Below are 17,765 nucleotides of genomic sequence, written 5' to 3' on the forward strand. Positions count from 1 at the left end.
GTTGGGGAAGAACCCCCGCAGGTTTCCAGAGTGCAAAGGGCCAGTGACCACCTGGGTGTTCCACTGGAAGGTTTTATAGACCTAGTGTCAACCCAGAAAAAAACCTGAGTTTACATACAATACAAACGCTTTATTGACAGTTGAAGATCATCCCTGTAGGCCAAGTGGTGGACTCAACATCCAAGTGGTACCCAAACATCCAGGACCCTGTAAAGAGACCCAAGCATGAGATTCTGACAGGCCTCCCCAGCCTTGCCAATTTCTGCAGACCCTTTCTACATCCCCACCCCCGCCAAGAGCCCCTCACCCTTGGGCTTGGCAAAGCCTCCCCACCAGCAGCTGAGAGTCTAACAGGTGCTGGGTCTCAGTTCCCCCACTCCAGTATTGGACTCACCAGACTTAAATTCAGCGCAGCCTCCGAGCCTCTCGTTCTGACTCCAAAAGGGTGAGCACGTCGCCCTCGCGCACCGGGCCCTTTACGTTGCGGATGATGGAGCGGCTCGTATCGTCCATGAATTCCACTCGCACCTACGGGACCCAAGGGGGGCGGGAGAGACGGAAAGGAGTCTGGGACGGCCACGGATAGGCACCGCGAGGTGGGCAGATCTGGATATAGACGTGCTGGGGCCGGCCCTGAGATACTTAAAAAGGAAACTGAGGCTGGCTGGCAGGTGGTGCTGGGAAGGGAGAAAAGCCCAAATGGGCGGAGACATGGAGAACAAAGCTCTTGAGTCCCAGCAGCAGCCACCAAAGGGGACATCTGCACTTCTGGGCATGTTAGGAACGGGAATAGACTCAGCAGGGTGTGGAGCCACACAGTGGTCGTTGGGAGGGGCTGAGCCAAGAGAAAGAGGTTCGTCGGAGCTCAGACCCGGTTGACAGAGCCTTCGTTAGGGTTCGGACCCTCGAGGAGCCCTGGGATAAAAGGGACGTCGGTTCTCTGATTCCAACTGGCAGGGCCTGGGGAATTTAAGGGGACACGGCATGGTTCAGACCCGGGGACGCCCCCACCCGCTTACCTGCGTGCACTGTCCCTGGGAGCCGGTCCTGCCCAGCACCTTGGTGACCTGGCGGAAAGAAGTTGGGGTCAGACCTGGCCCGCCCGGCCCCTCTTCCCCCTCCTTCCTCATTCCGGCCCTCAAAACCCGGCCTCCCTCTCACCCTGGCTAGTTTGATAGGTTGCACACGGCTCGTGTCCATGATGGCGGCACGGCGGCAGTCGGCGGAGAGGAGTCACGTGCTTTAGGAAGAGCTTTTATACAACGTCCTAGCCCCGCCCTTCCCCACTCTCGCGAGACCGAACGCGTACTTCCTAGCATCCCCCGCGGTAGCGACGTCGCCGGCGCCCTTCAGGAGCGGACGGAAGATGGCGTCTGCTACCCGCTTCATCCAGAGGCTACGAAACTGGGCCTCCGGGGTGCGCGGGGCGGGAAGGGCCGCACTGGGGGTGGGCCGCAGACTCCGTGCGCCCGGGACCCGCTCCTCCATTCTCTCCTGCATCCTGGGCTTGAAAGCCTTAGTGCCGAGATCCCCCTGGACAGAGAACCCGAACCCTCGCTCAGCCGGGGACCCCCGACTCTTGACATCTTCAGCCCGGGACATACCCCCCGCCCTTGGCCGGAGATCCACTCAGACCTGGCATCTCCTTAGTCCCCGCCCCCGATTTCCCTCTTCATAGAACCTACATCTCTGTCCCTAACTGCCCATCTCCCGTCTCCATGTGTCCATCCCGGGCTTTCCCTCTCCTCTACTGGGGTGCCCAATTGGCTGACTTCCTTCCTCTTCTCCCACAGCAAGACTTGCAGGCGAAGTTGCAGCTGCGTTACCAGGAGATCGCCAAGCGGTGAGCAGGCCCCGCTCGCTGCCCAAACACTCCCTGTTCTCTCCTTCCTCCACCAAAAACAAAGCTCGTGTTCCTTTAGACCCCTGGAGCCCTGGGTCAAAATCCTGCGTCCAGCCCCCTTGCTGGGCTCTGTTGGAGACTGCTGCCTGTGGAAACAGCCAGATGGGGCATGAATTCTGAGTGGGAATCCAGATTGTGATTTTCAGTCCTCAGTGTGACCTTGCTAGTTAGTGTTATCATCCCCAAGCTACAGATGAAAAACTTTGAGGCGTGGAGATACTACATCGTTTGCTTAAAGCTACTCAGAAGCTGGAAAGTGACAGCTGGGACTTGAACCCAGAAGTGTCTTGATTTCAAACTCATTTATGTCCAAAAAATTACTTGACCTTTACAGGCCCCTGTCATGTCCTCAGCCTTGGGGATACCAGTGCGAACAAGAAAAATTCTTGTCCTCATTCTTTATATCCTAGGGAGAGAGAAACAGTAGGGAAATAAGCACAGCAGGTGAAAAAAACTTGATTCTGGAATGCTCTGCAGACAAAATGAATAAACCGGAGGGTGGCTACCTCAGGTCAGGTGGTCAGTCAGTCTCTTTTCAGGGATTGACATTTGAGTTACCTGAATGATGAGAAGTAGCCAAAGGATAATTATTGAAAAAAACATTCTGGGCAAAGGGAACAGTAAGCACCAAGGCTGTGAGGCCCAACAGAGCCAGAAGTAGGAAGGAAGGCAGTGGGGTTGAAACACATGGAGGAAAGGGGGATAGCAGTTACATGAAGTAGGGCAGGCAAAAGTAAGGTAGCCATGGAGGGTTAGCAGGAAAGGAAGAAAAATAGCATTAAAATAACCAAATTTATGCGAATGCCTACATGGTGTAACTAATTCCTAATACCAAGAGTTTGGGTTTTTTTTTAACAGGACTTTATTGGGGAACTATGTACTTCCAGGACTTTCCCCCCGGTCAAGTTGTCCTTTCAGTCTTAGTTGTGGAGGGCACAGCTCAGCTCCAGGTCCAGTTGCCATTGCTAGTTGCAGGGGGTGCAGCCCACCATCCCTTGCTGGAATCAAACTGGCAGCCTTCGGAGTTAGGAGCACAGAGCTCCAACTGCCTGAGCCACTGGGCCAACCCCAAAAGTTTTAAATTGCTTTCCCATCCAGGGTAGTTAGGCCAGTTGAAGAAATGGTTTTGGAATTTTTCAGCTTTAGGATAATGGCACCCACTAGTGATTCATTTGGGCCTTTCCATTAGGCACTGGTTGTACCTTTTCTGAGTTGGGTTGCAGAAAGCTATAGACCTGCCTACAGAGGTTGACTCTGCACTCCAGGAGTTAGACAAATTCTAACTTCCACACAGGATATTACTTTGAATATTAAATTTTTATTTTTATCTATTTCTTTTTCAAAAACTATACACGTAAAACTATATATATGTGTATATATACATATATATAAAATAGCCACTTGTTTTTAGAAAAACTTAAATCCTGACAAAATGATTATCAGCCAAAAGGTTATTTAAAAACATGGTTGAATGAAAATGATCTTTTTATGATTTTTCCTACCTTTTCTGCCCTCCCTCTCTTCTATGTTTTCCAGGGAAACCTGTTTTGAGTTTAGGATTTCCTTTTCAGGCTTCCAGCTTCTTTGTAAATTCGCCCCAAGGATTAGCTCAAGCCAGGACAGCTGTCATTTCTGGCTGCAGCCACTATGAGGTGGCAGGAAACGCAGAGGCCTGGGAGACAAGGGGGGAAACGGTGCTCTTTGAGTAATAAGCCTTGATCCCAGCAGGGTTCTCCAAAGAGTTCCTGAGATTACAGGAAACGCAGGAGTTCTGTCGTCAGGCCTTAGGGGAGGAAGCCCCTCAGAATGAGCTGTTTGGAGCTTGCTGCCCAAGTGTTTACTAACTAACTGTTGGATAGGTGGTGGGCAGAGCCTCACACCCGGCCTCTTCATTTCCTGAGCATCTGCAGATGGAAGTGAGGCCAGCTGCCAAGTGAGGCCATGGTGAGGTGGGAACAGGCCCAGGTGTCCAGCCTCGGCCTGCCCCTTCCTTGGGAGGTTTCACAAAAGGTCGTCTATCCATACATGCCACATTTGGGGTAAGTGGGGGACCTGCATTGGGGCAGACCCAGACCTCACCTTTCAGGGCCTTGACATCCAAAGCCTAGGCTGCCACCTGCTTCTAGGCCCTGGACCCTCTCCAGGCATGCCCCTCCATAACTGTACCAAGGGAAGGGATGTCCCTGGCCTGGAGCTTGTCCCCATGACTGAGGTGACTAGCCCTGCCCACCCAGGTGGTGAGAGCACTTACAGCTTTGCTTCAATGCCTATATCCTTTTTCTTCAGAACTCAGCCTCCTCCCAGGCTCCCTGTGGGCCCCAGCCACAAGCTCTCCAACAATCACTACTGCACTCGTGATGGCCGCCGGGAAGCCATGCCACCCTCAATCATCATGTCTGCACACAAGGCGCTAGTGTCGGGCAAGCCAGCGGAGAGGTGAGGACGCCACACGCCCCTCCTGCAGCCAGCCCTTCTTTTGCTTGTGCTTTTCAAGGTCCCATTTATCAAGCATCTTCATCTGCAAACTCATTTAATCCCCACCCAGCCCAGAGTAGGAGTTAGGGCCTAAGCCAGGGGTGTGTTTCCTACAAAGCAGTTGAAGCTCCACCGTCCCTTCAGGAGCCCTGGGAGAAGCCCAGGTATTGTTGTTTTGCAATTTTGTATTCCTTTTTAATTAATTAATTAATTAATTAATTTAAAGTTTATCGGGGTGACAATTGTTAGTAGTTACATAGATTTCAGGTGTACAATTCTGTAATACATCATTGATATATATCACGTTGTGTGTTCACCACCCAGAGTCAGTTCTCCTTCCATCATCATATATTTGATCCCCTTTACCCTCATCTACCAACCCCCTCCCCCTCCTTTTATTTTTAATTGAGATATAATTGACATATAAGTTTGAGGTGTACAACATAATGTTTCAATATCTACATATATTGCAAAATGATCACAATAAGTCTAGTTAACATTTGTCACCTCACATAGTTAAAATTTTGTGTGTGTGATGAGAACTTTTTTTTTTTTAATATACTTTTATTTATTTTTTTAAGTGTGTTTTCCCAGGACCCATCAGCTCCAAGTCAAGTAGTTATTTCAATCTAGCAGCTCACAGTGGCCCATGTGGGGATTGAACCAGCAACCTTGTTGTTAAGAGCACCGTGCTCTAACCAACTGAGCTAACCGGCCGCCCCCACGAGAACTTTTAACATCTACTCTCTTAGCAACTTTCAAGTATCCAATACAGTATTATCAACTATAGATAGTCACCATGTTGCAGTCACAAGGCCCGTGTGCTCAGTGCATCAAATATTTAATATTCAATAGATCAGAGTTTGGAATAAGGAAAGGTTTTATTTATGGAAATGGTGCCATCATGAGGAGATGGGAGATTTCTAGTTTTCTCAAATCCACTTTAAGAGTGCCCCAAGTTCTAGCATCCTGTATATATCCAGGGAAGGGAGAAGGGGTGGGGCAAGAGGTGAGATCCAAGGAAGGGGGGAATCTCCAGATCTTTCTGTTCCCAGTCCTTCAGACCAGAAGTTACTCAAGTCTCAGGCAGAACTCCTCCAGTCAGTTAGCATATCTGTAGAACACTGGCTGGAATTAAGGTGGACTCAGGGAGGGAAGTATTTTACCCTGTTACAATTCCCCCATTTTTATATTCATCCCTCAGTCTTGAGGAAAGTAAGGCAACTGGTCCAGGCTCAACCAAGGAGGATTAGTATGTAGGGTGGAATCAGACTGGTCTTCCCATCAGACCCCTTTTATCACATCTTTCGCCATGGTCCTTGAGCCTTACAGGGGTCCTTCTTTCTGGGTGTTTAATTTACAGAGACTGTAGCAATGGTACAAGAATCAGTAGGTCAGGATACCTGTGCCCTAATATGAGACAAATAAAAAGTAATGAAGGCAGGCAGTGACAATCCAACAGATTCTCCTGATCTGCACTTTTAGTTTCTCTGATGATGTCATCAGGTACTCAGGAAAGCTCCTACACAGTGTCAGTCACTGAGATCGTCCAAAGCATGAGCTGTTGTGACGATTTCTCCCAAGTTTACATCGTGTCATCCAGCTGCAGTCTGCAATTGCAAGGCTCAGAAAAAACAGTTTTAATTCTCAATAATTCCAAGGCAAAGGGTGAGAGAAAAAAATGAAACACTATTCAGAGGGTTGCAGCTAAATACTTCCATCAGAAAATTTCGGGATCCAGTCCAGCCCACAGGGGAAAAATAAAACTTTGAAGACAATTAACAACTAGAATCTGATAACCACTATTGTGCATTATGGTCTCTATTGAAACAATTTTTCTCTCTAAAATCACCCTCATTTTTATCAAAGATAGCCAAATGAAGACTAATTCATTGTGTAAGCCTAGCTTCCATAAACTTGGCTTGTTATTTACATAAGTGCAACAAGAATAGCAATTGATCACATAGGTTCCCTTAAATCTGCTTTGCTGGACTTTCATAAGGAATCTCCTCTCAGGGCTAAGAAGCCAGGCTACATCACTGCCATCAGACTTTGTCTGCCGTACCTATAGAATTGGATGAGTTCCTCAGGTTTTTGAGGTCCCAGAAAATGTTTTGAGGTTCTTTCTTTGCATCTCCCAGGAAAGCAATCTTTGTTCCTTACCTGGAAAGACTGCTGTGGGCCTTATAAGCAGGTTACCAGGCTGTTTTTCCAAGAGGCTTTTATTGGCTTCCAGAGTCAATCTTAATTCCTTAAAGCTTTCTGGTGACATGCAGAGTCTGTGCACATCTCTCAAACGTGATATTCCAGTCAAAGCCTTAACCCAGGAGTTTCCAATTGTCCTGTTAGAAAGAGAACAGATTCTTCTTGAATCCATGCAAACAACCATATTGCCATGAAAATAATAATATTCATTAAGAGTTTACAAATTCTGGAGGGATCAGGTAGGGAAAAAAATGTAAATCTCTAAGTACTGCTTACAAAGGCATAGTTAACCAAACTGTTCCAAGTCACAGGCAGCTTCAAAGAAACGAGTTTCTTTATATCTGGAAAACAAAAGAGTTAAAAATCAGCAATATTTCAAACAAAAAGTTATAAAAATTATCATCCTCGGTTCATTCAGTCTCACGCAATCAATTCTTGTTTATCTTGATTATTTGCCAGTATTTCCATGAATCCAGTTATTTCTCAGAGTTCTATCTATAAATTTTCATCCAATTCAAAGGTATGATCTGAAAATTCCCTCTCAGAAACCTTATATACTAAAAAAAGCCAGAGTCCTCTCTGTGGATCTTTCTGAAGATGAAACATACTTGCAGAAAGCATCAGAGTTAAACAATAACTGTCTGTAGATGACAAAAAACTTAAAATGACACAGTTAAAGATCTGATAATAGTGCAATTGACAGTGCAATCAACAAAGAACTTTGCTTTTCTGTATCATCATCCCTACCCAGGGAAGGTTACCACCTAATTGAGTGTTCAGTTTAGTACCCACTACTACCAATCTAAGTTTCTTTGAAGGCTCTGTCTGTCTCCGTCATAAGCTACACTGTTGTCCATCAGACACTCCCTACCCGTATAAGTTTCCTATCTTCACATCAAAGGGAAAAACCTGAAAAGATTTTTCAGACTACTGGCATTTAAAATGACTTGTTTATACAATTTTAAAATAGCCATGTTCTTTGCAGTCTTCTGTAGGGCGAGGCATGAAGTATTTCAAAAGGTCATATGCTTCCTTTTATTCTAAAAAATCAAATTGTCAAGTAGTTTTGTTTTTACTATTCTCACAGGTACAGAGCAAAGGATAAGCCTAATAATCCACTTTTTCTAACTCACCACCATACTCAAAAAACCTTTGTGATTCAGTCTAACACACGTATCAATGTGCTTGGCAAGAATATAATGAATAAAATGGCAAGTGGTCAAATCCAATTCATGCCAGAACACTGGAGAAGTTTCACGGGAGGCACACACATGCACAACTTTAACTTTGTAGACTCTTGGTGATTTTGACATAATCTCTAGAACATCCATTGTACTATTAATACTGTGTTTCCCCAAAAGTAAGACCTAGCCGGACAATCAGCTCTAATGCGTCTTTTGGAGCAAAAATTAACATAAGACCCGGTCTTATTTTACTATACTATAAGACCAGGTCTTATGTTAATTTTTGCTCCAAAAGACACATTAGAGCTGATTGCCCGGCTAGGTCTTACTTTCGGGGAAACACGGTATATGTATACAAATACAATATAATAATTTATTTGACAAAGCTTCCATATAATTTCAACACACCAAACTAAGCCTTAGTTAGAAAAAATATTTCTCTTTTGTAAGGAGAGAAAACAAATCTTTTGAGGTATTCCAAGGGCTCTCTCTCTCTCTCTCTCTCTCTCTCTCTCTCTCTCTCTCTCTCTCTCTCTCTCGTTTGAATCCTGGGAAGTTTGTCAACCACACTTGACCAAAAAGATCTCATATCATGAAACAATACTGAATTATTCATTTACCCAAAGTGACAAAAAGAGGCATCAAACATAAATACAGGTTAGCAAACCTTTAGTTCTTAGGACTGAGAAGATTGTTCTTAAATAATCAAAGACCTGATTAAAACAATATAAAACACAACTATTTTAATAAAACATAGAATCTTTGCTTTCTAGATAGAAAGCTTTTTCATAATATCAGTAACAGACCAACAGTCCAAGAAACCCTGCCCTACTTAGCAGGGAGAAAAAAACCCAACTCTAATTTTGTATCAGCTTACTTTTGATATTTAAATTCATTTACTTAATTAAATTTGTTCCAATCTTATTCAGCTTAACCTATATAAGACTTCCTCAATATTTTTCTTTATAAACCTACAACTTTCCCAGTCCCCTTCAGTTTGCCTCTTATTCATTAAGAAACAACGAACCTTAGGACAAATCACTGTCTTTAATTTCCTTCAAAAATGTATTTCTATATCTTATTCCTTTTATTACCAAAAATAATAGTTTTTTTCCATCTTAATTAGAATTCTTAACCCCTGGAAACCTCCATTTGTAATGACAACTAAAGTAAGCAGCATTCTTCAGACTGGGAAATTTATGAATGCATTTTGTGACCCTTAGAAACATAGGCTCTTTCATTGGCAAATATATTCACAGATTTTAAGACACATATTTCTAATAAAGCAAAAGACATATTCATTAACGGATTCAAATATATCTTTGAGCTTCTCTGTAATAAGCCAAAAGTTAGGTAAATTTAGATTAATAATGTTTCAGAATTTCATGTCATTTCAAAATACCTAGATATTCCATAATTTTTCATCATTTAGTAAAAACTAATGTTTCAAATTACCAAAAGAATTTTGGAAAAAAAACATGTTTAAGTATGTATATATCACATGACATAATTCTTACTGAAAAGTTTTATCAACAACCTTTTATTTTAGTTGCATTCATTTATTAGTTCTTAATAACTCTGAGATTTCAAAATCAGTTATTACCCAAGCTATATTCTTGACAAATTTCATAACAAAAATAACTTATGTTTTTGTAAAACTAGTTAAAACAAAAATACCATGTTTAATGTCATTAACTCTAGAAGAAGGCTCTCTCTCTCTTTCTCTCTCTCTCTCTCTAATCAAAACTTAAACCGGCTCTAATACAAACATTTTCCTAGATCACATGATCCTGAAAAGTTCTTAGGTTAATTCCTTTTTTTCTTCTTAATTTATATAAGTGCTTAATCCCTTCAAGCCAATTAAATATTATAAACTAGTAATACCATTTGGAGGCAAAAAACACCATATCATATATAAAAACATAGACATTATACACATAAACAGAATTACTAATAATTGCAGAGAAGACTTGAAATTTTTCATTTGAAGTGGGGTGGGGTTTGGCAGGTGAGACTAGCCGCTTGTATTTTTTTTTTTTTTTTTTTTTTTAAGATTTTATTGGGGAAGGGGAACAGGACTTTATTGGGGAACACTGCGTACTTCCAGGCCTTTTTTTTTCCAAGTCAAGTTGTCCTGTCAATCTCAGTTGTGGAGGGCACAGCTCAGCTCCAGGTCCAGTCGCCGTTGCTAGTTGCAGGGGGCACAGCCCACCATCCCTTGCAGGAGTCAAACCGGCAACCTTGTGGTTGAGAGGATGCGCTCTAACCAACTGAGCCATCTGGGAACTCAGTGGCAGCTCAGCTCAAGGTGCCGTGTTCAATTTTACTTGCAGGGGGTGCTGCCCACCATCCCTTGCGGGAGTCGAGGAATTGAACTGGCAACCTTGGAGAGCCCACTGGCCCATGTGGGAATCGAACCGGCAGCCTTCAGAGTTAGGAGGAGCATGGAGCTCTAACCGCCTGAGCCACCGGGCTGGCCCTGCTTGTATTTTTTTTAAAGTGCCTTTTTTTCCTTTCCTCCACCTCCGCATCAGGCGGTACTGGCTGTGGTTACATTCCTCATAGCTCAGCAGGAGGGCCTGGGCGAGGGCTGCTGAAACCCTTTTCTTTTTCTTTTCCTATCAGACTTTGAAAAGTCAACTTCCAATTTCTCTAACTTTCTGATCAGTTAATTGTATTTCTGAGAATTAGCATGCACCTGAGGGAAGGAAGAGCAGGGGACATGCATCTCCTGATTGCTTGGCCCTTTTGCTAGTTTCCTGTTTTGGGGCAGCAGGTGCTCGTCCACCTTGGGGCTGGGGTGCTGGAGGAGGAGAGAGCTCTTCACAGCTGGTTCTGGGCCCAGGAGCCAGGGCGAGCAGACCGACCCTGGGGTAGAAAGGGGGCTGGCCAGCTCCCAGCAAGAGTGTGCTGACCCTTGGGGGACCCCCTTGGAGAGGTTTGGGCCTTCTGAAACATGCGCTCTGGTCTCCAGCTCCAGTCTGAGCAGGTGTGTTTGTGCAGGCAGGTGTGGTCCCTCTCAGATAACCTCCACACTGCAGTTTGGAAACCTGGCCCTAACCTAAGTGTGCTTTTATTCCTCTTCTAGCTCAGATGTGGTAGCCACTGAGAAGAAGGCAGTGACTCCAGCTCCTCCCATACAGAAGTGGGAGCTGTCCCAGGACCAGCCTTACCTGTGACACTGAGCTCTGGGCCACCTGGCTGTGCCCTCATGGCCACCCGAGTGCTTCCCCTCATCTTCCCTCCCGGGACAATGTGACGTAATTTATAGCAAATATATCATGCTCTCCAGTATCACTTCGTTTTTATTTTAAAGCAACACACTGCTTACTTGAATTTCGGGGTGAAGTTGCTGCCAAATCTCTTAACTCTGACAGCCCTCCAGGGGTGGGGGAGGGTTAATGCTTCTCAGGCTCCATAGTGATATGTGCCAGTCAGATGACATGGTGCAAGGGGCCCAGAGATGTCCCTGTCTCTTCACCGAAGGCCTGGCTCTATCCCTGAGTGATGGGCTGGGTTTCAGGGCCTCTGGGGGTTTGCGGGGCACTGATTGCAGGACAGCAGGGCCAGACGCCCTGCTCACTTACCTCTCTGGAGAGCTCCCTCATCCACTGCTTACATGGACATTGGCCAGCACCCCCCCCCCCCATTGCGGCCCCTGCCTGACCTTGACCACCCTGCAACTCAGCAAGGACGGCAGAGGACAGCAAGGTTACTCAGAGGTAATGCTTACCTGGGGCAAATGAGGAAATGTGTTCCTGAGCCAGAAAACTCTTTGCATGGGCCTAGAGGCTGAGGCAGTCAGCCCAGGAAAGGAAGGGGCTGGTGTCTGTGAGGGAATGAGGACAGTGAAAGCCAAAAAGGAAATGGCCCAAGTCTGGCTGCAGGAAAAATAGGGAGCCACGCAGGGGAGTGTGGTGGCTGCCCCATGGAAGAACCCCGCCACCCTTCAGTAGGTTAAGGTCAGCTGTGTGCCAGGAGAGTGGACGTGGAGAACAGGCAGGAAAGGATCACAGTCCCAGGCAGGAGGTATGAGTGTCCCAGAGTGGGCATCTCAAATGCTAAAAGCTCAAAACTCGTCAGAGGGAGGGAGCCCCATGGGCTGAAGCCCCTGGGAAGACTTCCTGTAGGAGGTGGGATTCCAGTGGGACAAATGATGAATCAGATTTAGAAAGAAGATTGGGGGAGAGGAAGGCTGTGCAGGGTGTGCAGAGGTGACAAGGAGAGCAACACTGGAGGGCTTCGGAAGACCCCAGGCAAGATGGGCCATTGAAGATTCTTGAATTGAAATTTGGCAAGGGAGTGTAATAAGAAAGGTCTGACACCTGAGCTCTTTCTATGTACTAGGTACTGTTTTGAACACTTTATGATCTCACCTCCTTCCTGGAGCAATCCTGTGAGATCATCGCTGTTGTCATACCCCCTGGACATAAGAGCTAAGGCATTAAAATGGCTTCTTCAACTTTGCTCCCTGGACCCCAGATGTCTTCCTTACCAAGATGTCAAACCTCAAAGGTGAAGCACCCGTAGCCCTATTTGCTACCCTTTCCACCAGCCTCTTTACCCGTGCACCTTTGCTTCTTACCCTATTTCCCCGGAAAATCAGAAATTATTATCAGAAAATACGACTATATCTATTCCAAAAGTGGCTATAACCACCAACATTTTCAAATAGTGAAGAACGCCATCTACCTGCAAATACAGCCCCTTCTGTGAAAATCCAGACGCTTTAGTGTGGCTTCATTGAACACGGGGTGGGGGGTGGGGGGTAAACACTTGCATACCTGTCTTAACATTCAGAGACAGTGATTTGTCTGGGGTCTCCCTGGCAGTTGGATGTGCTGCTTCTCAGGAAGGCAGAGCTGTAGATAAAACTATTTTCAAGAAGAAAATGCAGCAGCCACATTGGCTTTCTAGAAAGCTTGCAAAAGGTCTGTATTTTATGTGCCTCCTGGGTGAGTGTGAGAAGAGAAAACCCAAGGGCTGCCCTCACATATCTTGTTCCGGAAGTGAAGATAATACTCTCCATAGGAGGGGTCTCTGAGGACTAAATGAGGCAGTGAGCACATCCAGGTGCCAGGGACCGAGGACTCAGGCTAGAAGCCAAGAACAGGACGTACGCAGCATTCCTGACTTGGACCTGACATTCCAGTGGGGAATCAGACACTAAACCAAAATAAGTAAATAAAATATATCATGTGTTGACTGCACAAATGAGGCAGTTGGAGGGCGGGGGTCGGGGGGATGGGGCGTGCCTGAGGGGAGTGGCGGCCACACTAAATAAGATAATTAGGCCGTACATGTGCTTCAGGATGCATATAGAACGTTAAATATTGTAAGTAGGAACCGACAAGTTCCTTTCCATCCCCAGAAGTTCCTGGTTTCAAAGGGGTCCTGTCCATACCTTTTGATGTACTACTTTGCCACTAGGATAAGTGGGGAAGAGCCTCAAATCGCAGGTTCCCTCATATTCGGACATTTACGGTAGGCTTAGCCCGGGACCGTGGAACCTCAAGACTAGGGGCGTGAGTCCCGCCCCCGGCGTGTGCGCGCGTGCGCGGGGATAAGAGCGAGGCTGGGACCGCTCACTGCTGGTGCCGGGCGTGGGCGGCGCGTTGAGCGCCTGGATGGCTTGGGAAAGTGCGACCCGGGCGGCTGGCCTGGGCCTGGCGCTGCGGCTGCTGCTCGGCTTCGGACTGGGCCTGGAGGCCGCCCCGACCTCGGTCACGACCCGGTCCCCGGCCCAGGCCTCAGGTGAGTGAGATCCGCGCGGCCCCCGAGAAGCTTGGCTTCGTCCCCGAGCGCCGGCAGTGCCTTGACGTGGGCTGTACGGCACGTGTGTCCCGGACACTCCCCCAGCTCGTGGTTCTCGACTCCGCGGACAACATAGGCCGGCTGTTGTGTGAGCCATCCCCCACAGGGGGACTTCCTGCCTTTAACTACCCTGCTTCGGCCTGGCTCCCACCCTGCACCTGCTTTGCTTTGTCGTGCCTCGTTGTCACCTCCAAGCCGCCCTTCAACCCAGCGTGGGCAGGAAGGCTCGCGGCAGGCTCTCGCTGTCCGACCTCTAACTGCAGTGCCGGTCACCCGGTACCTGGTACCTCCCACCGCAGCTGCACCTTCCAAACCCTGTACTCCTGAGCTGAGGCCATGTGGCTGTTTCCTCCCCCTTCCCAATCTCTGCACTTATTCCTCTGGCCTTAGAGAATGAACGGTGTCCCTCCATGTGACCCCTGGCCTAAGTGTGGTTGGTGGCCATCTCTGCGGTTCCCAGAAGCAGCTGGGAGAGTAGAGTGGCCTCCCTGTGCACACAGGTGCCCCAGACTTTCCGCTGTGAGCTCAGGCTCACACATTTATCCCACTTCTCCATGGGTTCCCAGCTTATCTGGTCCCCTGCCTCACCCCAAAGTCCCTGCCTTTTCAGCTTAAACGTTCCTGGTTCCCTCAAGGAAGCAGGGCTCATGTTCACCAAGCGCCAAACTCTACACACAAGCAGTCTCTTCACAACACCTAACTGCCCCTTTTACACATGAGAAAATAAGGCTGCGAGGGGAAGTCCCTGGTTACTCCAAGTCCTGTCTGACCCCACAGCCTTATGAGCCTGGGTCAGCTCTGCTGCCTTTACAGAGGGACACGCACTCCAGCAGGCCAAGGAAGGAGGTCATTGGCGTCCTGGCCAAGAGTGGCTAGGCCTAGGGAGGAAGCCTCACCCAAAGGCTGCCAGGCCCCGGCCTGCAGGGAAGGAAGCCTGCTCCAGGTTGTCTGCAGTTCTTCCTGTCTCCACCCAGCTCAGGGACTGTGGTCCATGGAGGGCCAACTGTGGAGAGCGGGAGGTTTGGAGTAAAGATGGAAGGGTCAGGCGGACCAGCATCAAATGGAGTGGGGCTAGGATGGGGCCAAACCAGGTATTTGCCATCCATCTTGCTGCACCCAAGCTCTAAGGCACTCCCTTGCTCTTTCCCTCAGGCTCCCACCCATTCCAGGGCCTTCTGTACTCCTCCCTATCAGCGTATAACCCAAGCCTCACTGCCCAGACTCCAGGAAGGCTCAGATCTCATCTGAGTGTGACCTGTGTCCGCTTGTTGTCAGGCACTGCCCTGGGCTTGTGGTCACAAGGTCAGCCCTGACATGCTGAGTGTCTAGTCTGTGTGGGTACCAATTTAAGGATGGTTGTTATAAGTGGGAAGCAGAGCCTCAGAGATCTTTGAGGGGGCATGAGACCCCCTCCCAGGAAATAATGTGAGATCTGAAGGTTAAGGAGGAAATCACTAGGTACAGAGTGCAGGGAGGGAAGGGTGCACTGGGCTAGGGAACAGCACTGGCAAAGGCCCTGAGGTAGAACAAGCCAGGCCTCTTGGAGAGGCAATGAAGAGACCAGGACAGAGGAAGCTTGGTGAAGAGGAGAATGTGGAAGGAGTTGTGGCTCCAGAAAGGATTCAGGGCTGGGCCAGGTCATGTGGCCATACCGAGCAGATAGGATTTGATGATGAAAGGGATAGGGGACTAGGGACCAGGGGGCCAGGGGACGGTTTTGAGCAGGGGAGGTGGGTGACTGAATGATGTGACTGAGAGGTCTCCAGTGTCTGAATGGAGAAGGGGGTGGGGGCCTGGTGAGGAGGTGGCACATTCAGGATGGGGAAAGTGGTCAGATCTGGGAGGAATTTAGGAACTGAGTTCACAAAGCAGGTCACCTACCCAGGGCCTCAGTTTCCCCATTGCTAAGCAGGTGGGATGTAACGGGCCCTGCTGACCCTGACAGTTGGCCTAATCCAGGCCAGGTTTAGAGATGGCCCCTCCTCCAGCCTGTTTAATCATGGAGCTTGGAGAGACTCCTGGGGTGACCATCTGGCTATTTGGAGCCTGGTAAAGACTCCTGAATCAATGAGACCTGGGTTTGAACCCTCATTCTTCCATCAGCTATGCCACCTCTGGCCTTAACCTCTCTGCAGTGTCTTCTGTAGAATGGGCACCGCAGTAGAACCTGCCCAGGAAGGCTCATGGTGAGGCCATGAACACTTCTGCTCCGAGCCCCACACATAGTAGGTCCTCAGCAAAGGGTGGCCACCAGGATAGTTCCAGTGCTCTGGGACTTGGCCTGTCTCCTGGTGGTTACAGCCTGTGACCACTGGGCTCCTGGAGGAGGGTCCAGACTCGGACTTCCTAGGCCTCATTTGTGTGCATCTCACAGGCCCCAGTGCAGGCTCCTGCTTGCCCACCAGCTTCCAGTGCCGCACCAGTGGTTTCTGCGTGCCTCTCATCTGGCGCTGCGATGGAGACCAGGATTGCTCTGATGGCAGCGATGAGGAGTGCGGTGAGTGGCTATGCCCCCCCCCCCCCCCCCCCCGGGGGTTGCAGGCGCAGGACCACTGGAGGTGGTGTTTGGGGAAGGGGTGTGGCTTTCAATTGGGGTGGGGCGGGGCCTGAGGGTAGGTGGGACTTGCAAGGAGGGAAGTCTGGGTGGGATTCGGCTTGAGAAGAGGGTTTACAGGGAAGGGAGTTAGTTGGCTCTTGGGAGGAGGAGCTTGCAGGGAGACGAGTCCTTGGAAGGTGGAGCTAACAGGCAGGGGCGAAGCCTTTAAGATAGGCGGGCCTTATAGGGTCCACTGTCCTTGAAAGGCAGGGCTTGCAGAGAGGTGGGCTGTGGGGAGTACCTGGGCGCTGTTGTGGGAGCATTTGGGATCTGACTGACCCTGTACTCCAGAGATAGAACCGTGTGCCCAGGATGGGCAGTGCCCGCAGCCCACAGGCAGCCCCTGCTCTTGTGACAGCATGGATGACTGCCCTGATGGCATCGACAAGAACTTTCTGAACTGCAGCAGCCAGCCCTGCCGGAAGGGGGAGCTCCGCTGCTCACTGGGCAGTTCCTGCATCCCACACACGTGGTTCTGTGATGGCCACCCGGACTGTCCTGATTCCAGCGATGAGCTTGGCTGTGGTGTGTACCATGGGACCTTATGCCTGTAGCGGTGGGGAGGGCTGGTCATTAGACAAGGATGCCTGACACCTTTCATCGTGTGACCAGGCTAGGGTGTGGACACACGCATCTGCTTGTGTCTGCGTCTCCGTGGGGGCATCCGGAGGTCAGTCCTGGGGGCAGCCGTGCTCACCAACCTTGTTCCGTCTGGGATGGAAGATGAGCCTCAAGGTTCTCCACAGGCACCTGGAACCCCTGTTTATCCCCCCACGCCTCAGGTGCCCCTCCCCAGCTCATGAATGCCTGGACTTAATTGCAGGAACTGAGACCCTCCAGGAAGGCACATCTGTGGGGACCCCTGTGACCTCTGTGACCCTGGAGAATGTCACCTTTCTCAGGAATGCCACCACCACCTTAGTCAGGGACCAGGACTCAGTCAAGTTGGGAAACCAAAATGCCTATGGGACTATCGCAGCTGCTGGTATGATGAATAGGTCCTCCCACCCCTGGGGCCAGGGCAGCTACGCCTGAGAGCTGGGGTTCGGGGAGGGGACAGGCTGCAGACTCCCGTGCCAGTGCATTAGGAGCTCGGTGGGTGAGCAGCTCCTGCCTCTCCCTCACCCACTCCCATCTGTGTTCCCCATAGTGGTGCTAAGTGCAGGTCTGGTTGCCGCCACCCTGCTTGCGTTTTCTCGGCTCTGTGCCCAGGGGCTCCTGGTGGCCGTGAAGGAGTCCTTGCTGCTGTCAGAGAGGAAGACCTTGCTGCTCTGAGGATGAGCTCTTGCCATCATGTTGCCCATGCCCTGAGTGGGGCAGCTATGGAGACCGCCAGCTGCTGCTAGCATACCAGTCCTCAGACATGGGTTCTTCTGGCCACGCAGCACTGCAGACCTGAGCTCCTGCAGATGTGATCCTGGAGACTGGAGGTGTCCGGGCCCTCCCCTGGATGCGAGGAGCTGGATGGGGAATACACCCTAACTGGAACCAAGGGGCTGGCCCCAGACTATTGCCATGGGTGGCCCCGTGCTTAGACACTCCTACTGCCACTACCTGAGGGTGGCGATTAAAGTTACTTTACATTGTC

General features: G+C 49.1%; 3 protein-coding genes across 3 annotated transcripts; 2 read left to right on the forward strand and 1 right to left on the reverse strand.

Moving 5' to 3' along the window:
* Nucleotides 1-115: 115 nt before the first annotated feature.
* On the reverse strand, nucleotides 116-1,285 carry RPS28 (ribosomal protein S28). Its single transcript, XM_019711930.2, has 4 exons — nucleotides 1,162-1,285; nucleotides 1,020-1,067; nucleotides 395-528; nucleotides 116-207 (listed from the first exon to the last, which is right to left on the reverse strand). Exons 1-3 carry the CDS (start codon nucleotides 1,198-1,200, stop codon nucleotides 406-408), a joined length of 210 nt encoding a protein of 69 aa, XP_019567489.1. The 5' UTR covers nucleotides 1,201-1,285; the 3' UTR covers nucleotides 116-207; nucleotides 395-405.
* A 9-nt stretch (nucleotides 1,286-1,294) lies between these two features.
* Nucleotides 1,295-11,061, forward strand: NDUFA7 (NADH:ubiquinone oxidoreductase subunit A7). The gene is made up of 4 exons (XM_019711928.2): nucleotides 1,295-1,417; nucleotides 1,794-1,843; nucleotides 4,190-4,339; nucleotides 10,856-11,061. Exons 1-4 carry the CDS (start codon nucleotides 1,367-1,369, stop codon nucleotides 10,944-10,946), a joined length of 342 nt encoding a protein of 113 aa, XP_019567487.2. The 5' UTR covers nucleotides 1,295-1,366; the 3' UTR covers nucleotides 10,947-11,061.
* Nucleotides 11,062-13,305: 2,244 nt separating this feature from the next.
* On the forward strand, nucleotides 13,306-17,765 carry CD320 (CD320 molecule). Its single transcript, XM_019711927.2, has 5 exons — nucleotides 13,306-13,521; nucleotides 15,956-16,078; nucleotides 16,469-16,702; nucleotides 17,001-17,162; nucleotides 17,328-17,765. The coding sequence occupies exons 1-5, from the start codon at nucleotides 13,395-13,397 to the stop codon at nucleotides 17,450-17,452; spliced, it is 771 nt and encodes a 256-aa protein (XP_019567486.1). The 5' UTR covers nucleotides 13,306-13,394; the 3' UTR covers nucleotides 17,453-17,765.

Source organism: Rhinolophus sinicus, linkage group LG07, assembly GCF_036562045.2.
Source record: "Rhinolophus sinicus isolate RSC01 linkage group LG07, ASM3656204v1, whole genome shotgun sequence".
Lineage (NCBI taxonomy): Eukaryota > Metazoa > Chordata > Mammalia > Chiroptera > Rhinolophidae > Rhinolophus > Rhinolophus sinicus.